Source organism: Dermacentor variabilis, chromosome 10, assembly GCF_050947875.1.
Source record: "Dermacentor variabilis isolate Ectoservices chromosome 10, ASM5094787v1, whole genome shotgun sequence".
Lineage (NCBI taxonomy): Eukaryota > Metazoa > Arthropoda > Arachnida > Ixodida > Ixodidae > Dermacentor > Dermacentor variabilis.
Genome location: NC_134577.1, coordinates 14,644,060 through 14,670,124, shown reverse-complemented (window position 1 = coordinate 14,670,124; position 26,065 = coordinate 14,644,060). Strand labels below are relative to the sequence as shown.

General features: G+C 43.6%; 2 protein-coding genes across 2 annotated transcripts in view; one reads left to right on the top strand and one right to left on the bottom strand.

The window, feature by feature from the left end:
- Positions 1–2,114: 2,114 nt before the first annotated feature.
- Positions 2,115–3,311, bottom strand: LOC142559981 (transmembrane protein 203). Its single transcript, XM_075671704.1, has one exon. The coding sequence runs from the start codon at positions 3,081–3,083 to the stop codon at positions 2,679–2,681; it is 405 nt and encodes a 134-aa protein (XP_075527819.1). The 5' UTR covers positions 3,084–3,311; the 3' UTR covers positions 2,115–2,678.
- Positions 3,312–7,623: 4,312 nt separating this feature from the next.
- Positions 7,624–26,065, top strand: part of Dbct (Dihydrolipoamide branched chain transacylase E2) — a 33,871-nt gene continuing 15,429 nt past the window's right edge. The window contains exons 1-6 of the mRNA XM_075671702.1: positions 7,624–7,767; positions 9,083–9,270; positions 10,104–10,288; positions 11,134–11,288; positions 11,921–12,011; positions 15,080–15,390. Of these exons, the coding sequence (XP_075527817.1) occupies positions 7,687–7,767; positions 9,083–9,270; positions 10,104–10,288; positions 11,134–11,288; positions 11,921–12,011; positions 15,080–15,390 (1,011 nt within the window). The 5' untranslated portion in view covers positions 7,624–7,686. The remainder of the gene's footprint in view (positions 7,768–9,082; positions 9,271–10,103; positions 10,289–11,133; positions 11,289–11,920; positions 12,012–15,079; positions 15,391–26,065) is intronic.

The window sequence follows — 26,065 nt, the reverse complement described above, 5'->3', positions numbered from 1 at the left end:
TGTCTTCTTTGACACCCGAAGAATCGTCCATTTTGAGTGTGTACCGCGAGGAGAAAATGTCAACTTGGCCTTTTACCTGGAGGTGCTCAAGAGATTGAAACGCTGGGACGCGCATGTGAGGGCTGATATCAAAGACACGGTCAAGCTACACCATGACAATGCCCCCAGCCACACGTCGTCTAACGTTACCAACTTCCTGGCCCGGAGCAAGGGGGTGGTCCCCCATCTCCCTTACAGTCCTGACTTGGCTCCGTGCGACTTTTCTTTTGTTTCCCCGACTGAAGAGAACGCTGAAAGGAAAGCGTTGGGAGGCTGTGGAAAACATCTAAAAGCATGTTGCAGCGTTCCTGAGAGACATTCCCGTCGAGGACTTTCAGGGTGCCTTTCAGGCGTGGAAAACATGTCTCCACAAGTGTATTGATGCAGGGGGCGAGTACGTTGAAGAATTTTAACCATTTGTACAGGTCCAGTCAATTAATATATTTTTCCCAGAAAATGCGCGTTACTTTCATAATGGACCCTGTATTACCCGTCGCATGCAGCACAGTTCTGGTATACAGAACTGGCATCCAGTGCTCATGTATATAAATAAGGGCCTCAAGTAAAGGTTTGCAGACCAGTAAGATTAAGCCTACTTTCAATAAATTCATGAGATGTTGTGGAGAGCTCTACTAAAGCGCTTGCATTGGAGCTTTCCTGCAAAGGAATTTAAAACAAAGAAGCTAAAAATGAAATTACAGTGCAGCTTACTCACATACAAGTACAAATATTTCAAAGAGCAGTAATCTATTAGTTATGTATAAGAAGGAAAGAAAGTGCTTATCGATAAAGTGCTAAATTAAGAATGGTGTATTAACCTGTGTATCAGCAACTGTTCTGTCAGGGTTAAAATTGCGTCAAATACTATGCAGAAAACAAAATAAAAAAATTCTTAGATGTGGCAGTAGTTCAAAAATATGGCTGTTCGTTTACTAAAGTATAATACCTTCGGAAACTTCGGCACAAGAAGTTGAGTACGAAAAGATCACACTACAAAGCAGCTGTGTCGTGTGGTCTTCTTTCTGGCCTAGTCCACTTTTCTAAACATTTCTTCCAAGCATAGTACCATTACAGGCAACAACAGAAAAGACCTTTATATGTCACTGCTGTATGTTCGTTTCATTGGTTTCTTCCTCACTGAACGATGCACTGACCCCTTGGTTCCAGTGTTTTAACAGATATTTTACACCAACAGAGACAGTTATGTTGTCTGAACAAACAAAAATGGCATAGAGGGCACATGGCGATACACACTGCAAGACTGCCATTTTCATTCACGGCAACTCAAATTCTTACTTCGCTCAGATATTATATGTCAAACTTCTTTTTGTACCAATGAGTAGTTAAAGAAGTTAAAAGCTATATATCAAATTGCAAAGGGGAATAAAAGAATTATTTCCTGAAGATTAAGCTGCACTACTACAGTAAATATGGTGGACAGAGTACATAACGTGAAACAGTTATTGTTTTTGTGCTCTGCCTAAGCATCTTTGCCATCCTTGCCAACCTAACTGTATCATGAAAATATATTTTTGTTTGTGTGCTCAATCTATATCAGTCACTAACTAGTAAACTGATTGATAATAACAAGGAAGGATCTATAACACAGAGGTGGATACAGGCATACTGGAGACACCGGAAAACCCTGGAAAGGCTACACAGACCATATGCAACATGTTACTGACTTGACTTATGCATGAAAACTAAGTGATAAGGCAATGCCGGGCAAAAAAATAAAGAAGCTTGAAAATGTAGAGCACCATTTCTTGCTGTGATAACTCGATTTTCATTTAAGCTTTTCCCCTTGCCATCTTGTGCGTTTCCAATTTCATCAGCCTCGGCACATTTTCGAGCCTGTGCTTTTGTCACCTGGCAATAAATGGTTATCTCTTACTATGTGCATAGATTCCCTTCCCTGAAACACTCATTGAATAACAGCTGTCGGTTGTGATTCAGTGAATCTGCTATGGTCTCAATAAAGTGACTAGCAATATTAAAATAAATTGGGGATGAAAGCACATACAAATTTTAGGAACACTTCTGTGCAGCAGAGGCGCACAAATTATTTTCCAAAGTGAAGAAATTGTTTTTATTACATGCAGACTTCAGTCAAAAGAATCTTAGGGCTTCGTACTTGTGGCTGCAAGCTGCTGACTACATTAAAAGAAGTCAAGATAGAAATAAATACTCTTTGCACACTAGAAAACAATGGCTCACACAGTTCTTTCGTGAAACGAACGTGCAACGCTCAAGTCACTAACCAAAAACAGCCTGCAAAACACATGCAGCTATCACTGTAAAGCAAGACGACTAAGTGCGACAGCACTTTATAAACAGCGTTCCGTTGACTTCGTATGTAGTCGAGACAATCGATCAAATGACATGTTTTTCGGGACATATCATTTTCCTTATTCACAGGACTCTGACAAGTTAATGAGGGCAACGCAAAAATACGCGAATAAATCTCGCAAACAAGAGTTATGGAACGTTCGTTAGCTTTGTACAACGAGATAATAGCAAACGACGCAGCACTGGCCCACAGACGATACACTGTGAAGATACGCAGACGACGCAGCGGCCCTACGCAGACGTGGCTTGCGCTCTTCCAAGAAACGTCACTTATAAAATCCTAACACATGTCAATGCAGATGACAGGCACGCACCATGACGAGCATCAGCAAAATAAACAGCGGCGCAAATACTTCCGAGTACACGAGGCTACTCTTTTGTCCTTCGGCCTTGAGGCACAAGAGTAACTTAAACAGAAACATCAGCAGCAGTTGCATAAAGCTCCAAACGGCGCGAAAGGCGCCAGCCTTGTACACGCCTTCGATGTACTGTCGTATGAACACGATAACGCAAAAATAAGCATTCAAACCATCGCAGATGAACAGCGACACAAACACCGTCCACCAGGACACGTCGAACGCCTTGTCCAGCTTGAGGACGACCATGACAGAGAAGAGAGTGATGGAAACGAGGTGCACGAACATTTCGAACACCGTCATGCCCAACCATCGGGCCAACTCCTTTAGCTTGAACATGGTGGCGACGCACTGTCAACTGCAACGTTGCTCGAAGGTCATTTAGCATCGCGGGTCCGGAATTGCCTTGTGTCGCTCCATAGCAGCGAAGTGCGTCGCTCGAGCGTTTAGGCGCCGTCACCGTGACGTTAAAAATGGTAAAATCCTGGCGCAAAGCATACCAGAGCTCGGCACTTCTCGTTGGCCCTGTCCCCGTCTGCGATTTGTTTATCTTGTTGAAGCGCCTTCGATTTTGGATTTGGATGGAGCCGAAAATTACGAGCCAAACCGATCCAGAAGTCTTTGAGAACCCCCCATGTCAAAGAAAAAATAAATTAAAAAGAAGTGATGGATCTAGAAAGTCACGAATGAGCATATAGATGGCGTAAAGCAGTTATTGGCATAACTTTCGCCTACTAGCTAGCAAACAAGCCGGTTTAGAGACCCGGTGACGCCGGTGACGTCACCGGCGTCACTCTCTCATTCCAGCAATCGCCAGAGGGCGAAAAATCAACCGCGGCGCGTTCCAGCATGAAGCGCGTAAGTGGAGCTACTATAGTTCGATCATATACTTTCTTTTTTATTTTTTCTGCTAGGGGCGCTAAAGGCAGCTAAATATTTTTGTCTTAATTGTACATATAATAACCGACAGACATAGTTACCATGTCATTTTTCACAATATATGTAGAAGATTGTTTTTATTAGAGATCTGTTATTGAAGTTTGTGTTTTGAGACCACACTGACGTCTGATATGCAGCAGCCCACTGGTATCGATTGCAGTACGCGCCGTTTATCGAATCAAATTGTACGGCGGTAACGTTTTCTTTGAGCAGAGTCACGCAGGTTCGCTTTAATTAGATAACAATAATATCTTCGTCAGTTTATGCATCTAAGATTCAATAGCCGCCACCAAGCGAACGTGTTTAAAGACGGTTAATTTAATAAGCTGCGGCGTTTCACTGGAGATTTATAACGGCTGCGTGCACGACTTCAGTCTTTAGTGATCCGCAGTGTCTGGCCGCGTAATGACGTGTTGCTTTAAAAAAAAAAAAATGTGCTACCAAGCGTGAAAATTCGCCGCTGAAACCTAGCACAGTTCGTTTGGAAACTACCCACTAAAATGGATTAATCATGCAGCCTCTGGGTGTGTACAACAAGCCCAGCTTTCTGCCTTAAATGCTTTGGAAAAGCTGTGCCGTAAATACCAGAACATGTGATTAGCATTGTTAATGACATACTCTATAATAATGGTCCAATTTAAATTATTTGTAATGTGTACAGCATGATGGAATCTAAGGGATGGTAAGTGCTAGGATTAGAATTAGATATGAATATGCGCATTAGTTTACATTTGTTAATTATAAATGATTCATGTAGTTTGCATGAAATCAATAACTACGCTAGCCCTGCACCTTAAGATATGGCTACAAAAGGCAAGTTCACACAACCGGCCTACTCCACACTTCTCAAGCAGACATGCAAATCTCTAAAAACAATTTTTCATTCTCTTCAAACAGAAAACTTGTCTTCGTCAAAGCACCCATAAATGTGTTTGCTGGTTGAAATGTTGGCTCCAGGCCGAAGCTTCTTTTGTACATCTCGTTTACTCAATTGAACTGCATCTCCTAGCTTGCAACCTTATTGCCTCGTTTAAATACACAAATCGAGATTTCCTTTCTTTTTTTTTTTAACATGAAACCATAGAATACATTTTCCAAGGATCCGTGAACATTAACTAGGCTTGCTTATCTATTTATGTAGTATCCTTGGCATTCCTTGCTTATTCAAACAATATTTGCATAAGTCCTGTAAGAAACGCCTCCATGACGCTCCTTGCTTGCCTACGAGTACTCCACTTGTGTCAAAGCCCTTAACACCAAAACTGAACACTAAATGAGCAGCAGAAATATCAAAATCAAACGACATGTGCTGAAAATTTTAGCATACCGTTTTTTTTTTGCTATTTTTCTACACTACGTGCCTCGATCGCTAATGTATTATGAAAAGAATGGGACATTGCAGCGCGAGCTTGCTGACCCTTCATCATTGCCGAGCACTTTTTATGTTAAAATAATGAAACACGCCAAGCAGACCTGCATGCAACTACAGTAGAAAAATAGCCCAGCAAAAATATAATTGTCTGAAGTTTCGTCCTCCCTGCTTCATCGGCACGCCGAACACGATGAGAAAACTTCGCTCGATTTCAGCTTTCAAGCCCATTAAATAGACGGCTATCTGTGCTTATGTATGTTGTAAACTGAGTGACTGAAAGCATTAAGTCCAACTGATCTGTACGGAAATTGTGGACATCTTCATTCGCCACTGACAATAAACAATGTAATCTTACTTGCTTGAAGTGTTTTTCTTCCCCCCCCCCCCCCCAGTTGAGGCCTCTCTGTGATTTGGCGACATAATAAAGATATCCGTAGTCATGTCAGAGTATCGTAGACACTAATACCGCCCCGTAGGCGGTAACGAAACGCCCAAAACCAGCGAGCGAGCAGCGCGACGAATCCTACCAGCCGCTACCGCAAGGGCCATACCAGTCATAAAGTCTCTCTTATGTATAGAGTTGCTCTACTAACTCTATGCTCTTATGAAACCAGCCATATTGTAAAGTGTGCTATTTGGTACTACTACAGTGAACTAGAATACATTATAGTGACACGACCGGAATGGCGCGCCTGCTTTTCCGGCGGCCCGTTACGCTCCGGAAAGCCGCTAGAGGCGCTGCCGCTCTCTTTCATATTGCGGCGCGGACGGCTGGGCTTGCGTGAGGCACGGATAGGCATTCGTCAGCCTGCCTCTCCTGCGTTTCGCAAGACTGTTGGAGTGGTGTGCATACGGTTGGCCTTGTGTTTCGTGCGAAGGGCCTTCTCGTGCGGACCGTGTGCCCTGTGCGTATTGATGACTAAAGAGGCTGCAGAATGCTTGAACTTGGCTTCATTCACACGAATGAGAGATAATGGCGGCCTGCTCTACCCGTCAAGTGTGCTTTATACGTTTGTTGTAAATTTGGAGAATGCCTTTACTGAATGCTTCAGTCTTTTGGAATTACATTCTGACAGTGTACTTGATGTTCTGGACCACATCAAGCGAAAGCAGAAGATTCAGCTTGGATGCCAAGATCATTGTGAGCAAGTTGCAGCTGAGGTTACAGCATTTTATATCACAACACGCCTACATTTTTTCACAAAGAGCCTAAACCAGGCTAGCATCAAAAGGCGTGAAGGTGCGATGCACCTTAAATTGAGCAGGTGCTAAACATTACTCAGTGCTCTTTGAATAAATCATACTTCAGCCCTGCCTTTATCGCTTTGATTTCTTCAGCATGCAGCTGCCTACCACGTGTAGAGCGTTGCGTTTATACTGAACTGCATGCGAAAAATTTACTGGACGATCAAGAATTTATCTGGAGGGTGAAGGTGGGCGTAAGTGAGTCGAGGGTGGGCAACCCCCTAGCTAGGGTCTCCGGACCACCCTTGGAGCAGCTCAACACTGAATGAATTTGCGTGCCATTAAGAGTGTTGAGAAACTGCCCATCAAGAATGTTTGCTGCTTTTTGCTATGACGTCGTTACAAGGACGAAGATGTAAGTTTCGCAAAATCGATTATTCATTGCCAGATCATGTCTGTGGACAGCTTGTATTAGTTCAGCACAGTGTAATTGTGTCCAATTCGCACTGATGTGGAAAGGCGATCGAATTAAAATTTTTCTACCCGCAGCCGGCGATTGCCTTGTACTCGGTTGAAAATGCGAAACGCGATGTTCGGGCTTAAATTATTTTTCGGCATTTCACTACCTGAAATGTGCAAATAATAAGTAATCGCACGTGTAAGATGAGTGTGTTTAGGTAACAGCACCGATCATTTCGAAATCTGCAATTATTGCGTGCGGAAAAGCCCCTGAAACCGTAGGCCGCCGCGCCAAAGCAGTAGGAAAAGTTGCAGTGGCGCCATCTCGTGGCATCAATGCAAAAACGGGCCGCCTGCGCGGAGCAGTTCGTGCCACTAGAATTATTCTAGTTCACTGTAGTACTACTATTATATTGTTCACTATACCTAATGATGATGATGGCATTGCCGCCATTACTATAGATGCCTGCGAAATGGCTCGAGCTCCCAGCGTAACGGGCCTAGTGTTGGTTGCGAGGTTCGCGACCAACACTATCATCACGGGCGGCGGGCGGTGACTCGGCGCACGGTGAATACGTGGTCGATACCATGCTGAAACCATGGCCTTTGAAACCAGTTAATGGCCTTTGAGAATGCGCACACGCATAATGAAGGTTTCGAAAACCACGCGAGGTAGTGACCAGAGTTTCCGCCAGCCACACTTGCACTCGCGACCGACACTAATAAAAGTTCCAGTGACTTTAACACTAATGAAGAGAAAGGGAAATGTTTGACAGTTGGTATTGCGGCAGGCATAAAGTAAAAAAGACAATGATGATAGTAACTTGATTTTGCCAGCGCCATCTCTCAATCACATACTTTAGTTTACAGCGCCACCGCTACGCTTATTTCCGTTGCACTGTGGAAATTGCAGGTGCACTACTAATTTTATATAGGTGTGCTGTGGTGGCGTGTTGTCTGCTGTGCAGCTGCGTTACAACTGTAAGCATGGCAGCGGTCTTATTTCGACTCGTCCCGAGGGATTTCAAGCTCATTCCTCGCGAAGTCCGGCATCACGTGTCCAAATGGGTAACCGACTGCATTACTTTGTTGCCATTTAAAGTTTGTCTCACTGCAGTACGCATATAAAACCAGAACTCGTGCGCTAACGTAAACTCGATTGGCAAGGTACCGTACGTACCATCTGCTGATTTTTTCAAGGTATCCTTTTGCGGTACGATAATCACGCCACCGCAGACTTGCTTTTATCGGGAAAAGCCGCTACAGAGGGTTCAACGGCCTCTTTTGAAGCGATTGTAACTTTTGAAACTGACAAGCTCGCGCTAAGTAACGTGATTACCGGATTTTCGGATGAATTACGGGCGATAGCCACCGTAGGCGCGCCACTGCCGAGCGTTGTTAGCACACGTTTGTCACAACTGTTTGATCTCTCAGCATAGGCTGTGAACAGTTGTGGATGCGAAAATGAACAACGCATTGTATCGGCGGTCAGTCGTTTACGAATACGAGTTGATGTGCGTCGAATAACACGTGTTGATCGCCGTGCACTTCGCGGTAACTCACTTTTTGCTTTCGTATATGCGAAGGTATATGCAAAAATCTTTGACGCTTCCCGGATTCTTTCTTTCGGGAATTATTCGGAATAATAATTATTGTGCGTACTACCTGTTAAAGCTTTCGTCCGTTTACGGCATGGTTCAATACCTAGGCGTTCATTTCTTACCCAATGTTCGTGCGTCGTACTTCCACGGCATTTCTGAAACCGGATTCGTCCAAACACTAGTTATCTGCAGCATGTGGCATTTTCAAGGCGAAGACGACGTAACTAAATTTATGCCAAAAAGCATGGATCGAGAAGGCATGTCATAATAAAGTAATGTGCAAGCTTGTAACATCGCAAACCTTGTGTGCAACACGCTCAGATGTCAGTTAATATGCCACGCGTGTGCTGCCCTCTCTGCTGTCGTACTCATCCCTATAAAATGAACTTGAAGCAACTCTCATTGCTACAAATAACCAATGCAGCGAGGATGCTAGGCTAGAACGCTTCACAAGGCTGGTTGTTGTGATGATAGGTTGTTCACTTAGCAGAGGGATTTCGTATCATTCTTTCTCTTCTGACCTTGCTTTCAAGAGAAAGCATGTGATGTGCCAATCTTTTTCCATGCCCTCTATTCCTCCTCTAATCCAACAAATAATGCTTGCTGCCTATCATTCTGTTTTGGCCGAAAACGTTGGGCGAACAACTCTATAATGAAAACTAAAACTCGGCAAGAGAAATTTCATTTATTTGTTGCCTGCCGGCGACACTTGTCCATAGAAAGTTCATGTATTTGCACCACTGCCACATAACAACGGCACTCACCTAGGGCCCAACTTGCAGCATTCGAGACGAAGCCTGCATGTCGCACGCGCTGCAAGCTGTGTTCCACGTCGACCGGTGGCATCACAGGTGCGAACCCGTCTGCCTGCATTGCGCCCCCTGCACACGAGCCCATGGCTTCAGGAGGTCGTGGCATTCAAGCTCTCAGACATCGGCGAGGGTATCAGCGAAGTGACAATCAAGGAATGGTGGGCATCGTCAATTCACTGTACCCAGAGTTGTTGTGGTCATTTGGTCTAGCACGTGACCTGTTTCGCTTTGTGGTCATCAAGTGCAAACAGAATGTAGGAGGCACTAAAATGGCACTTTCTCCTGGCCAGTGCATGACACATCAAATGTGCACTCTGTACTTAGTTGTGTGACCACTGTAGAACACCTCTTGGTTGTACTATGCACTGAGAAACCATGGGAAAAATTCTTCCTTCATGGCAGTTTCCTTTTGTATTTGGAGGTGTAGCATCAAACTTTGCTATAATGAAATCACATCTGACCAAAAAATTTTATGTCCAATATTCATTATAAGCATATATTCATTACATATTTACATCGACCAAAGAGCACATTAAATTTACTCTATTATATCCAATAATTGGACTCTAGTATTATATCCACTTTGGACTCTAGTATTAAAGCAGGCTTGCCAAATTTTCTTCCTAAAATTTTAGCTGTACATTCCTTTGCTCCCCCAAGGTATCTTTCTTATAAAGGTCTCATCTTCATTTCTTGCTCTGTAATTGTGATATTCCAGCTATAAAAGCGCTTCATAAGCACCTTAGCTGCCCTTAACAAAGGCAGTGACATGCTTGTCATTACCTTTGCCTGCACCTTCAGGTTCATTGTACAAATTAACAGATGACAAATGGAGACACAACATGCGCAGAAAACACTGCATCTGCCTAAGACACAGTCCACCTAAATAATTTACCTGTGCTTATTTGGAGGAGTCCATCAGCATTTGACTAAAGCAGATGCTGGTATTGCTCATCTTGAAGCTAAGCATGGCAGCTTCTGGTCTGTTCAGGTATGTCAAGCTCGGTGACACGGTGAACCAGTTTGACAGCATCTGTGAAGTGCAGAGTGACAAGGCATCGGTTACCATAACGAGCCGCTATGATGGCCGAATCAAAAAGTTGTACCACGAAGTTGACGACATCTGCAAGGTCGGGTCCCCGCTTGTCGACATCGAGGTTGACGATGACTCGCTCAGTGAGTTGCCTTTTCATTTTCTCTTAGGCCCTTACATGGAAATGGCCTAGCGCATCTCACATGTGACAAGGGCCTTACAGACTGTTTCCTCTTTTAACACGAAATAAATAGAATCAGGAGCAAAAGGCTATATGTTATAATGTGTACTCTTGTCTCACATAGCCAACCGGAACTACCTCTGGTTAACCTCCCTGCCTTTCTATGCATCCTTTTCTCCTGGAAAACTTACTCTTGGAAAATTTAGCTCGTACTCTGTTGTTCGCAGCAAGACAGGAAAGCTGAAGAAACTGAAGTGTTTAGGAAATGTTTGAAAAAGTGCAAGGGCAGTTGAGAATACCACAGAAAGCCAAACGAAGTTAAAAGTGTCAACTGAACTGAAAGAGCATGACCAACTCTCTTGCTCCACATGGCATTACATGCAAGTAGCATGCACATTCATGAAAAGTTGTGTTTATACTGTGCAACATCTTTAGAAAATCTTTTAGAATAAACAACACGTGAAGAAATGACGAGAAGGAAATATGAAACTTAAGCATTTTTCTTCTCACATTGTAATAAAAACTTCCTTGTACACACCTCAGACGAATATTTAGTGAAATGTAGTGTTCAGTTTGCAGAAATGTTTAGCTCTGTCTCACACATTCTGTGTAGTCTGTCCATCGGGCTCATTTCACACTTAGAATTCACTAACTTGAAAATCAGCCAACTCCCTACAACAGACCTGGTTCCTATATACAACTGCTTTGACAAACCAGTTTTCCCATGTAAACTGCAGGCAAGGTGTGCTAATCTTGAGATTAAATGAAAAAGTGAACAAACATGGCAGTTTTTTACAATTTGAACAGGTTCCTCAGATGATGATGAAGTTCAGGACCAGGACATTAAGTCTCAGCGCAGTAATGAACAGTCTTCGGAGCCCCTGGCCAGCGAGCCTGGCGGTGGACTAGGGGACAAGGTGCTCACAACACCTGCAGTCCGTCGGATAGCCATGGAAAACAATGTGAGCACAGTGTTTATTTTATACCTTTTCAAACATTCCACAGAGCCCTCGGAGCATGAAAAAGTGTCTTCTACTGTTGCTTGTGCACTACTCCCTTTATGGAATGTTTCCTCCAAAAAAATTAATGTGCTACATAGCGAAGTGATAGCAAAGTTGCAACATATTGAAATATGATTGAGTGTTGTGTTGCTCTTACTGTTCTCTATCCTACTTATAATGCACACCTTTATCCAACATGGACTCTGAAAACTCTTACAAAATACTTTTTTTCTTCTTGCTGTCTCAACTATCTCTTCAATTTTGGTAATACAAAGTTCCTTCAGTCAGTTGTGCACCTTCTTGTTTTAGTCACTTCATATGTAAAACAAATAACCATAACATGTATCCAGCCCTCAAATATCTCTCGCAATGCACGGCACTGCAATGTTTTCCATGTATCATTACAACCAGATGCTTTACGAGCTGTGCATCTTAAATTCAGAATCTTGTGTGGTATTAGATCATGAATGCAAGGATGGTACGTAAAACCATCTTCCTGAAGTAAAACATCACAAGTTGTGCATGTCCCTGGTCTCAGACACACATCCTGCATACTATTCACAGCTTAAAAAACAGTAATAATCTGCTCACAGATACGCCTCTCTGATGTCACGGGCACTGGCAAGGATGGACGTATCCTGAAGGAAGATGTCCTGCGCTACATCGAGCTCAAGCAGGCCCCAAGTGAGTCTCCTACTTTTCTTTGATGGGACCTTGTATTTGCATGCTGTTCAAGGGATCGTGTGACACCTTTCATGAAAGGTGTGGAATTTGTCTTGTATAAAGGGCACTTCCTCACAAGTACTTTCAAACAATATGCCTTTAAATGTGCCATTTATTGGCAATTAAATGTCACCACAGCCACGGCATTGCAGCTTTCTTCCTATATTTATTGTTTGTGCTGTGCTGTATGGATGGATGGATGGAAAAACTTCATTTTCGTCAGAACGCATGTGCGGACGATTCCGTGCTAGATGGCCATCAGCTCATGGCTGACGGCGACCTGGGTGGCCCACTCCACGGCCCTGGTCTGGACGACCAGGTCTGAGCTGGCCAACACGGCCTCCCACTGCTCGAGAGAAGGATCACGCAAAATATCCGCCAGTGGCGGCGCTATGCTATAGCTCCATAATATGTGGTCATAGGTGGCCAGTTCCTGGCACCATTTGCATTCCGGCTGAACGTCCCGGTAGATTTAGTTTAACACGTATGGGTTATAGAAAGATCTCATCTGCAATCTTCGCCAGACGCTTTCCTGCACCTTCACCAATTGCTTGTCCGGTGGAGGGTAAATTCTCCGCTCAAGTTTGTAATGGTTAGTAATGTCGTGAAAGGACACCAGCCCATCTCTCGTGGACCTCCCCGGAACGTCCGGCTCACCTGCTCGGCTGACGAAACCTCGAGCATTCATGTGAACCGCCTCGTTCCCAGGGTTCCCAGAGTGTGCCGGTACCCAGACAATTTCCACCTCCGTAGTCCCTCGCCCCGTGACCCGATTTAGTAATCCTGCCGCTGTGACAGAGATTCTGCCCCTCGCCAAATTTCGGATGGCTGTTTAAGAGTCGCTGAAAATCAGGTTAGCTTCACTATTACCTATAGCTAGCGCTATCGCCGCCTCCTCTGCAGTTTCTGAGGAGCGGGTTTTGGCTGATCCAGAGAACCATATTTGGTGACATATTGTCACCAAATATGATGACAACCTCATTCAGTACAGAAGCTCTGCCCTCAAAACTGCCTCAACTAGCTTTTGTGCTTCCACGCTCCGAGACATAGTTCCAGAGATGTGCCAATGTTGAAAATTTTTCATGGCCTTGATGTGGTCAATATAGACAGATATAATTGGCTGGCACATCTACACAACATTACCTTGTGTTGCACAGCAGTGTGTTTTCTACTGCATTCTCACATGTTCACCGACACCAGGATCAATGTCTCATCAGTCATTAAAGAGTTTTAGCTATTCTGCAAACTTCTTAAAGTTTGTGATTTACCGGGTTACTGAAGTCCTGGATGGCACATAACAACCTGTTCGTGAGACTTTGTGATGCTTTGACCAACTACAATGTGTTTAAAAAATATTTGTGTCGCATTAGTTGTCTAGTTCAATGAAAATCATGAAAGCACTGCACATTATAAATTGCAATGCTACTAACACTTTACACCCCACAGTGATGATACCGGCCCATGATATTTTGGAGCAGCTTTTGGGGCAGCCAAAAGTGCATTAAGGAGAAGTAAAATGCGAAAAGTACTGAGAAGCAAATTTATGAAAACGATTGCAAACCGTCCATATTGTAAAGTCCTCTAAAGTTCAAGTACCAGTAATTTTGATAAAACTAATGCCAGCTACACAAATAGCTGCTTGCATAGGTCATTTATATGCTTTGGCAGATTTTTGTGAACAGGTAGAGCTGGCAAACAAAAATGTACCTTTTAATTTGGCAATTTATGGTATATATGTTTATATTGAAAACTTTCATCAATTCCAAGACAACTTCATTTTGTTCAATTTTTCAAGACCACTTCCATTCCAAAATATTCATCACCAAATTTGACACACAGTCAGACAATTTCGCATTCGTACGTGGGGGTCTATACACAGGACCCCTCCCCCAAATTTACCTAGCCTACTGCATGTGAATATCATCCAGAGAGAGCAGTAGCACAGCTGCTATAACTCTGCCAAGCTTCTAGGCTAGCGTGCTACATAATCACCTATGTCACATGATGGGTTTGTCTTTGTGTCCAGACTTTTGCCTCTGAATGTCATATTAGCATACTGAGTGTTGAACTTGACGGTGAAAACAGTCAGAATAATAACGTCCAAATAACCGGGCAGTCTAAAAACATGAACTTTAGGATCAAAATAATTTTGTTGCTATTCTAACACGAGCAGTATTAAAAATTTGGTTAATGCCCTAGTGGTGAGCTTGACTGATATACCACCTTCTTAAAATATTGCAATCGTCGAACCCCGGAGGCATTTCACTTTCGTTCGTCACGCTGGAGCTCGATGTGCGTCGCATGCCATCACGAAGTGCAGATACGTGTGCGTGCCTTTTGACTCTCCAATGTTGTCAGATTAGGCTCTGATGAACGCATTCAATTCAAAGCTTTCTGCCTACACACGAAATTTTCCCGTTCCGTCTATTAAGGCGAAAAAACAACAGAGCGTTTGCGGTAGTTGCTGGCATATCGCCTGTGGACCTAATCTCGGTTTCCAGCCACCAGTCTAGCCTGTGATCTCATGCCCAATCACCGAAACAGTTTACGGGTCCAAACATATTGACTGCCACCTTGCTGCGACAACCTTTGATGGCAGAAAATCATCATCACGGCCGTACCATGCAGCAAGGCCTAACCAGTGCCACTTCGTCAGCATCTAGCGGCGAAAGTTGCTGTTAGGCATTGAGTCGACCAAAAGCATAATAGCCGTATGGCAGTGAAATCACCTTGTCAACAGAAGTGGGGGATAGGCAACAAATTGAATGGTGGCAACTTTATTCATGGCTGCAATATCGTGCACAATATGTTAAAAAAAAAAATTGAGGGAAGTACTGTGCAGCAATCTAACTTCATTGACCAGTTTACTATGGTCACACACGCAACAAGCGTGCAGTCTGCCTCAGCACCATTACAATAGCTTGCTGCCGCCTCAAAACCCATGCTTTACCGCTGCTAAAGCAAGGCGCATGCAGTGGAAGATGGTAAGAAGTTTGCAAACATGCTAAAACTCTATTCTTGTTATGCAGGACCATCAGCATCAGCCAAGGCACCTACACCCGCAGCTGCACCAAAGCAGGTGGCACCAACACTGGCTAAAGCTCCAGTTCATCAGAAGCCAGTCGAAGTCAAGACATTGCATGCTGTTGCAGACCGTGTTGAGCAGGTGAAGGGCATCCGCAAAGCCATGGCTAAGACTATGGCACAGTCTCTGGCAATCCCGCACTTTGGCTACTGCGATGAGATCAACGTCACACGGCTTGTTGAGCTGCGGCCAATCCTCAAGCCACTTGCTGACCAGATCGGTGTTCGGCTATCCTACATGCCATTCTTTATGAAGGTTGGTGCTCCGTATTGCCATGCGTATTCTTTACGACCGTGCAGTTTTTCTTTTCTTTTTTTTTTTTTTGCTAGTCTGTCACTGTAATCATCTTTGGTGCATTCTCACTACACATACTATCATCATACAAAATGCTCTTAGTAAATTCAAATTGTTGAAGTGAGCATTGTGTTATCTAGAGTGCAGAAAGTAATGATGCTATCCTTTGTCATGAACCAGTGTTGATAGCTTAGCAAGTATTTTGTCACCACAACAGTGCTTTCTTTTTTAACCACAGAGACTGTTGTTGGCTTTTTTAGTGCCGTAAAAGGCCAGTAATTTGCCCCTGTAAAATTTCTCAAGGGACACTGGCTGAGCTCAATCCATCGCTCCCAATTTCTTCCCAGAGAGATACAATCTGCCAACGTCCTACCTTCCCGACTCCTTAGAAAAAACGAATGTATGCCTTTTACTACCATCAAGGGCTCAAACCAATACAGCCACCACCAAACTATCTCTGAAGACCTGCCAATACACTTATTAGGGATCTTGGTGCTCGTACTGTGACTGGACGTGGTGGGTCCATCTGCTGGCGACGTATCCCCAGGCCGTGTTAGGGGCGTTGAAGTGGCCGGGGACTTCAACGCCCCTAACACGGCCTGGGGATACGTTGCCAGTAGAGCCAAGGGCAAGTACTTACTAAACGACGCCGATGAACTTGACCTAACGCTCATCACGAACGCCGAATACCCCACAAGAACGAGTAGCTCGGTCAACCGCAACAGAACGCCAGATCTCACTTTCGTTCGCAACGTTCCATACTATCAGTGGAACAACCTCTTCGAGGATCTGGGCAGCGATCATCACATTGTTGAGACAACGATTGACATCCCATCCAGAGAACCCAGAAAAATGACGTACGTCGACTGGGACAAGTTCCGCGAGTTCAGACACGAACGCCGAACAGGCAAAGAATCAATTGAACAATGGACGTCGCAACTAAAGGCCGATATTAAGGCGGCCACGAAGGAAATAGAGACAGATCTCCCCGTTCAAAGCATGGACAGCCGATTGGCTCACATGCTCGAAGCCAAACAGTCGCTCACCAGGAGATGGAAAGAACAATCAACGACTGAGGAAAAGAATTTCTTCCCTCAACCGGCTGATTGCAGAATATTGCACGCAACTATCTAACCAGCAATGGAACGAGATGTGCGACGCCGCAGACGGCCGCATCAACAGCGGGACGACGTGGCACCTGCTCAAACATCTTTTAGACAGAACCAGAACCAAAGCGGGCCAGGCTCTTACGCTGAACAGGATCATGCACGAGGAACTCAAAATTACCACGGAAAATGAGCTCGTTGACCGTCTCGCCGACAAGTACCTCCCGCTGGCCAAAAATGCTAGAGGCACGACCGCCGAAGCATATAGCGGCAACGCCAACCCAGCGCTAGATCGGGACTTCTCAACCGAAGAGATACGCACGGCGCTTCAGAACCTAAACAGCAAGTCAGCGCCGGGGCTGGACGGTGTAACTAACAAGGTACTTGGAAACCTCGACGAAACCTCAATCGAAACCCTCACAGAGGAAACCAACAAAATCTGTAGGAACGGAGCACTACCCGAAGACTGGAAAACAGCCCTCATCATGCTCATCCCAAAGCCTGGCAAGGAGCCCAACATCAATAACCTCAGACCTATCTCGCTGACGTATTGCGTCGGTAAGGTAGCTGAGCACGCTGTTTTAAACAGGCTCTCGAAGCATCTCGAAGAAAAAGATATCTACCCCGCAGCAATGATCGGCTTTAGACCCGGGCCATCTACCCAAGATGCCATGAAGCTCCTCAAGCATGAGATCATTGAAGCAGACACGAGAGACACGAGAGTAATCCTAGGGCTAGACCTCGAAAAGGCATTCGATAATTTATCACATGACTACATACTCGACACGATCTCCAACCTCGACCTCGGCACGAGACTCTACGCTTATGTGAAATCGTTCCTGAGCAACAGAACGGCCACCCTCTGTCTAGGGGAAATCAAGGCCCAGAAATACAAACTTGGCGGCAAGGGCACACCGCAAGGTTCTGTCATCTCTCCGACGCTTTTTAACCTTGCGCTAGCCAGCCTAGGCAAGAAACGGGATCAAATTGAGAACGTCAAATACACAATATACGCAGATGACGTAACGCTCTGGGTCCCCGGTGGGAGCCTGGGATCAATTGAAAGCACTCTGCAGCAAGCGATCGACGCGATCGAGGAATACCTCGCTCCCACCGGCCTGTGATGTTCGCCTGCAAAGTCGGAGCTTCTTGTCTACAAACCATTGAGAAGCGGTCCCAAGCCAAAGAACAAAAGACTGAGGAACCATTCCACACATCCGCAAAATCAGAGTCCTTGGAATGCTCATTGAGAGCAACGACTCTAACGCCGCGACAGTGGAGAAGATCGTGACAAAGTCGAATGCCTTGAATCTCATACGACGCGTAGCTAACAGACAACGCGGTCTTAAGGAAGAAAATCTCCTGAAGCTAACACACGCCTTTGCGCTATGCCACTTCACCTATGAGGCGGCCATGCACAGATGGAAGGTAGCGGAGAAGGACAAACTCAGTGTACAACTGAGGAAGCTAGTCAAACTAGCGCTGGGAATTCCCAAGAACACTGAGACAGAGCTCCTGCTGCAACTGGGGGTACACAGTACACTTGAATAAATTGCCGAAGCTCAAGAACGGGCTCAATGGACAAGACTCTCTGGAACCAAACCAGGTAGAGAAGTCCTAGCCAAACTAGGTCATGACACAACAGTAATGGAGAAACTATATCAAAGCGTTCCGACGGACACATGCAACTCCTACACGGTTCGCCCACTCCCGTGGAACATGAACCCCACGCACCATCAACCCAGAAGGCTGGCACGCGGATCGTTCATCCTGCGCGAAATACGTGATAAGATCTTAGCCTGTTTCATAGATGCGGCACAGTACACGACCAGAAAGGCCTTCGTTGCCACCATGATCAATAAGCAAGGTCAAGTCACAAACGCTCTCACAGTCAAGACCCACAAGTCCGAGATAGCAGAACAGGTCGCCATCGCACTCGCACTCACAGACCCGACCACCATCCACGTCTACAGCGATTCACGCTCGGCCGTCAAAGCCTTTCAGAAAGGAGCAGTTGCAAGCCAGCACTACAAATAATCAATAGATCCGTACCGCTGCAGCATCACACCATCTGCTGGTTCCCGGCACACCTCGGAGATATCGAGGACGCCCCTCGCAATCTCAATGAGATGGCTCACAGGAGCGCGCGAGACCTAACTCTCCGCGACGCCACCTATTCTGGTCGAGACGATCCCAGCGAGAATCGGGACCCTCCCTCCACATATAACGAGATAACAAAGCACTTTTATCTAGACCGCAGAATATACAGCACACCTCACAATAAGCTCACCAGGCCTCAAGCCCTCACGTTCAGAATGCTTCAAACAAACACGTACCCCACACAGAACAGACTACGCCACTACATGCCTGACCTATACAAAACATATTGCGAAATTGCTAGATGTACATCACTTGCTCTGGCCACGTGGTCGGACCCACGCAAACAAGGATCAAGACTCCGCCATGCTACAAGAAGTATTACACAGCACGAACCTGGCGGAGCAGCTCTGGGATGTCCAGCGAGCCCACGATGCGGCCAGGGAGTTTCAACTCCCGGTCCCAACGTGGGAGTAGCCCGCTCTATGGGACCTTGCGTCCCGTAGCTTGCAGGACCTTTCATTAAAGTTATTTCATCCATCCATACTACACATACATACATACATACATACATACATACATACATACATACATACATACATACATACATACATACATACATAGTATGTATACTATACATACACACACATACTATGTCCCATGACAGTGGCCCCTTTTCACTCTTGATATGCTTTCCCACAGTATACTGCATATGCTTGACTGCATAACACCGCTGTATTACGGCGAAGCTGACTTTTGGGACGCCCTTGTCACACTTCTTTAGCTTCGAAGCTATCGGTGGAGATGATGAAGGTGGAGTCGGCACCATTGCTAACAGTGGCGAATCCTTTCAATGAAAAACACGACACTAAACAGAAGAAGGCTTTGTAGTGAAGGCCGAAGCAGCAAGGCCTAGCTTTGCAGAGCGCACGACAGCACAAAATGACCACACGCCAAACACAGTGTGGCCAAACACAAATGGCTACGATGAGCGTGGTGGCTACGGCTGGCTGCGGCCAGCAGATTGGCGTGTAAGAGCACCAGTTCGAGGCTGTGAGATAATCAAAATGGTTGTCGTGGTGGCTTCAAATAATGCCGTTTCTTACCCATGGTCAGAAAGGTCAGAAAAATAGAACAGCGAAGAGATTTAGCGTCCGAAATTTCAGACATCAATATATATTGGCTCTATGGGGTACATGGCGATGCTACGCAGGCGCTCTAATTATCAGGCATCTCTGAAAATGCAAGCACACAAAAATTCTGTTGTTGACTATATAACGAACTCAGATACAATACTCTCAATACCAAACAGGTGACATTTACTGACCAATACACATGCAAAATATCTCACTCATAATAAACTGGACATTGTCTATATTGAACTCGGGCTACCTGCTGCCAGTGCCATGAAGTTGCTTGCATGCCACAAACACGGCACTCAAAGGGAGCTATTTTTTTCTCTCTCTCTCTCTCTACTTTTTTGTTGTCATGCTTTTTAATTCCGAGAGGACTCAGGCAGGTCTACATAATCTCGTGCACCAAGAATGCTATTATTAGTGACGCTAGGAAACATTTCAGGGCAAAGTCAAAAATTAATACCTAGCATGCATAGTTTTGTGTTTTACTAAACGGTTTCTTTCCTTGCTTCTTTTCTCCGCTGGCAGTGATGAATCCGTACACAGCAGACGTCGGCTAATTTGATTCTAACGGAAGGTCCCGGCCAGCACCCATGTTTTTTTATGTTCTCAACATTCATTATTTAGATCCTTTGCCCGATAATTCGAACCTGACCAATCGCCTATGGTGACCCCAATAGCTACTGCTTTACTGGAAGCATCTGTCTCGGCAGAGCTCAGGGGACACTGTATGTATTGAATACACATGATTTCTCATTGGATACCCCTATTTTCGGCCTGCCCTAGAAAGATTTTCAGGCAACAACAGTAGCTCACAACCTCTTATTGCAGTTTTTACTCGATTCTAGTGTGCGCCTTTCTTTTTTCTGAGGAAATTGAGCGTAAAACTGCTCCGCGACGTACATATGTTTTGCTGCATAACAAGTAACCATTGTGGCAAAGCTAACCTAAATAACTGTGTGACAAGGCTGACTTTAGGAAACCGGCTGCCACTGTGCAGCATATAGCGCAAATTTTTTTACATTGAAGCTATTTGTGGCTAAGGTTCCGTGGATTTGTCGTGTCCATCAACAAGTCTGTATGTGCAAAAAGAGCTACCGAACTTGATGCAAAATCACTACATTCTATGCAAAAGCTTATACATCTCATCACTTCGATATGCATATTTAGTAGATTAGTTATCAATAAGCACCATTTTCAAGTAGACTCTCAGGTAGATTTCTCTCTCTCTCACTTTTTTTCTTTGCTTGCTAGAGGGGTATGAGCCATTGCTTAAGAGGGTATGAACCATTCATTGTCTTGCATGATGGACAAATTTCTCATTGGGTAGGCATAGGAATGCTTATACATTTAATAACAGAAGTGATACGAGAATGTGTACGCGTACGTATCATCAGGAGTACACCGATCAGGACAACCAATAGATTTCTACCTTTGTTCTAAATTCTGTGTCGTCCACCTTCACAGAGTGGAATGGCTCATGATATTTTGCTAAAAATTTGGATGTGCGTTAGATTTTCTAGTTTCTTTAGGAGCCTCAATGTTATTTTTCTGTTTTTTACACATGGAAAGTGGGCAGGCATTTGATTCGGGGGTGTGTCTGAATCACGCAGATACTGTGCGTTTTAACACTTCTTCTGCATCTTCTTTAATTCAACCCGCTGGATAGTTCCAGCAATCTTGTCGGTCCCGTCAAGGTCGAAATAACAGAAGTCGACTGTATAATGATTAATAAAGCATGAAAAAGGCTTGTTTCAGTTAGTTATAGGTTGGTTTGGGCGTATCGAACTATTTTTAGTGCTTAAGCCTGTTCATTGTAACTGGCTTCAATTGTGTGTGCATGGCCATTTGTTGCTACTTTTTAAGACATAGCAAGCAGCTTATTAGTGAGCGTTAGCCATAGTTGAACTGAAGGTCAATTACAACTTACACTGGTTAATGCTTGTGCACACATAAGGCTCAGAAACATTTGTTAACTTGCTGCTGCCACAGTATGTTGTGAAACGTATGTGCGTTTTGTCCTGGTCACTAAGAAATGTTGATGGAAATGCAAAAGTGCTTCTAGGAATTCAAGGAGGAGCTTCGAAATGAATTCAAGAACCTCAGAGAATCTCTGGAAAGAAGTATCCGTCTAGAAGAAATCCTTGGGCAGATATAGAAGAGATGAAACGCAGCATGACTTTTGTTAGCAATGGCCTTGAAGCTAATAAGAGGCTTGAAGCCTCCCTGACTGAAAATAAGCAACTACAAAAAAAAAAAAAAAAAAACGAAGCACTCCTACTGCAGGTCATTGCTATTGAAAGCGACCTTGCTACATGCCAAGCTGACCTCGTGAATTCAGAGCAGTACTCACGTAACCGGAACCTGGAAATCAAAAACGTCGAAGAAAACACAAATGAATGCCTTTCAGATATACTCAGCAAAATTGGCAAGGAAATTGTTGAGCCAATTGCAGTCACTGACATAGACCTATGTCATAGGGTTTCAACAAAAGACAAAAATAAAAATAAAACATTGTGGTTCAGTTCGTGAGGAGAGATAAGCGGGACAAGGTTCTTGAAAAAGCACGCAAAACAAGGCTCACAAACGCTAAGTTGGGCCTGCCGACTGAATCATCTTTGGATTCATCGACAGAAGAGCCCGTTCATATAAATGAGCATCTTTGTCAGTATATGAAGAGGCTTTTGGGCATGGCTGTAGCGCGCAAATGCAAAGTGCGATGGAAATTTGTTTGGGTTAAAAAAGGCAAGATTTTCGCACATTGCAACGAGAAATCGCAAGTTGCAGCGATTCAAAGCATGAAAGTGATCTTGGCAAGATCTGCGCAGACGGCTAGAAATGCCACATTTTCTTTGGGCAGTCTGCTTTCCGTACCAATACTAAGATGGCTGCCGACTGCATTCTCCCTGAGGATATAACAAATCTTGTGCCCTGTGAACAACACAAACTGTTTAAACTCTTTCACCTTAACACGAGATCCATTCAGCAGAAATATGATGACATTACTGCTTTGTTACAATCATTGAAAGTTTCTTTTGACGTAATCATGTTCACCGAGATTTGGTGCAATAACAACTCTCATTTTGTTTTACCTCGTTACAATCATTTCTTTTTAAATAATCCAGATAGCAGAGGGATGTCGATACAGGTAGCAGTACCAGGTTTTGATGTCATAAGTGGACTTGGCATTGTTACTAGAGACATCGAGATCATCTACATTAAACGGGGTAGAAGTGTGTTTGCCCTGCTGTACAGACAGCCAATTGGCACTGTTGCCATGTTCTTAAGTTTCCTCGGTTCTCTGCTTCCGCGTGCTAATGAGTGCAAATGGCTGCTTACAATTGGAGGTGACCTGAACATCGACATTTTAAAGAATTCAGGTTCTACCTCGGAACTCTTACTATTATTACAACAAAATGGTTTTTCATTACTAATTACTAATGCTGTTAGTGAAAAAAATCGAATCTGGTGGTGTAACCTGTGACATTAGTGACCACTTGCCAATTTTCTGCATGCTTAAGTGACACAAAGACTTGAAGACACATGTATGGCCGGAGACAACATATCGTAAAATATCGCCACATGCATTAGACATACTTAGGCGGAAAATTGCACAGGTTGACTGGAACCAGCAGGCAATAGCAGCAAGAGCTACGACGCCTTCTTGAGCATTCTAAAAAAGCATTACATGTGTTCTTTTTCTTTACACATGTATCACAAGCAAAAAAACCTGTGCAAGCCGTGGATAATGTGCGACCACATCAAGCTAATAAAAAAAAAAACATCTTGGGTCATTTCTTTTATCCTGAAGCATCAAACAATTTAAAGAATATAAAATATTTTGAAATAAGCTTAATAAAACCCTAAAGAAAGCCAAAGATTGTTATTACAACCGTATGTTTGACGCAGAGAGCAAATGGGTATAGACGACATTCTAATTGACATGAAGAGAAAAAAATGCCACTGGGCAGATCATGTAACGCGTAGAGCAGATAACCGTTGGACCATTAGGGTGACAGAATGGGTACCAAGAGAAGGGAAGCGCAGTAGAGGAAGATAGAAGACTAGGTGGTGCGACAAAATTAGGAAATTTGCAGGTGCTAGATGAAATCGGTTGGCGCAGGACAGGGGTAATTGGAGATCGCGGGGAGAGGCCTTTGTCCTGCAGTGGACATAAAATAGGCTGATGATGATGATATTGTTTGACGAAAGTTGTCTTCAAAACAGTGACATCTTATGGAAGAACCTTAACAAACTGTTGAATGGCAAAAGAAGTGAAGCAGCAGTTGATAACCTGACAGTTGAAGGTGCGGTGGTGACAGCAACAGACCTTGCAAATTGTTTCAACAACTTTTTTGGCGGTATTGGTACTAGTACATACTGTGCTGAAACAACAAATAATATTTCAAGAATACCACAATCAGTATTTTTTCATCCAACGAGTGTGAACGAAATTATTAGCATTTTTCAGGGACTAAGAAACAGCCGCACTCAAGACGCTGATGATCTTCAAATTAAGACAATTAAGTATGTGATTGATTTGCTTGTGCCAGTATTAACTCGCATATACAATTTGTTCCTCACGTTAGGCGTATTTACGAGTAGTATGCAAATAGCAAAAGTAACAGTGATTTATAAGAACGGTGATAAGAACAACTTGAGCAATTATCGACCCGTATCTGCACTGCCTATTTTTTGGAAAGGACTAGAAAAGGTCATTAACGCTCGCATAGAAAATTTCTCTAGAAAGCACAACCTCCTTACTGATCGTCAACATGGTTTCAAAAATAGACGAAGTACTGAAACTGCACTTCTCATTCAAAAGGAAGCTATTCTGTAGAACTTCAAAAATAAGGTCATGATTTGATTGAGTCAACCATTTAATAATACTCGATAAATTAGAACACTATGGTTTTAGAGGAATGGCTTTGCGACTCATTAAAAGCTATTTAAACTCTCGCCTACAATATGTCAAATTAAACAACCATAAATCCAGGCTGATGCCCATTGAATCTGGAGTTCCTCAAGGAAGCATACTGGGCCTAATATCTTTCCTTTTCTACATAAACGATCGCGTACGAATTTATTATCAGTGCCAGCACTTTATATATGGAGACGATTGCTCAGTCCTTATAGATGGTGTAAATATGAAAGAAATAGTACCTAAAGCTGCTGCGTTTTGTCGGCAAACTATATGTGTGGTGCAAAAGAAATAGGCTTAACCTAAATTAATCTAAAACGAAGTATGTCCTGTTACGTTCACAGGAATCTGCAGAAATAGCAACCAGGTGAATAAACCTAGGTCCTTACCAGATCACCATTGAAAGATCAGTAAAATTACTTAGAGTAGTTTTTATGGAGAACATGTCATGGAATGAGTGCATAAAAAACCCACTAAGTTAAACAAAGCTGTCAGTGTGCTAAGTCATTGTCACATTCTTTCAACTAATGTTAAAAAAACTCTGTACTATGCTTTGTTGAATTCCCACTTGTACTACTGTGCATCAGTATGGGGAAACACCACACTTACAAACCTACATAAACTTACATTAATACAGGAAACGACACTATGGTCTATTGATAATGCCCCGTTTCTAGAACATACAGATCCACTTTCTAGTAAGCATAAAATCATAAAATCAGACAAAATTTACACCCACAAATTACCAACACTGTATAAAAGCGCTCAGCTTGGCAAACTGGAAAAGTTTTTAGACAGAGCAAGTTTAAAGGAAACCATAGCATTGTATCCCTTTAGGTACCAACCGCCATTTGAAATTCCCTTCTCTCGCACACACTATGCTACAGAAAGGGTTCGGCACAGAATGCCACTTACATTAAACGCATTCTATGCACAAGATATAGATATACTAACACTAACGAAGAAAGAAATGTTTGATCTCTGTATAGCCTAAAGAAAAACTGTGTACCCTAAAATAGATCCACTTGATCTAATTAAGCTAAGGTGTTTGATACCTATAGTATTATGCCAGGAAGTTGGATTAGTCCTTATGGTAATTAGCTAATATGTCTCTTGATGCAGTTTCTTTTTGTATTGTTTGTATTTATTGCTTAAATGTTTCACGTTATGTTACATACATATTCTGTGTACTTCTGAAACTAAAAAAAAAAAAATATACTTCTCTGTATGCTCATTTCTTGCCTATGTACGGGTGGCAGGAGCTCAGTCAAGCTGCAACGAAGCAGCTTTTTTTCTTGCCACCTTTTTTCGTTCTGTCATGTATACGAAAGACGAAAATAAAGACTAATTTATTGAACTGCTTGTTTAAAATACAG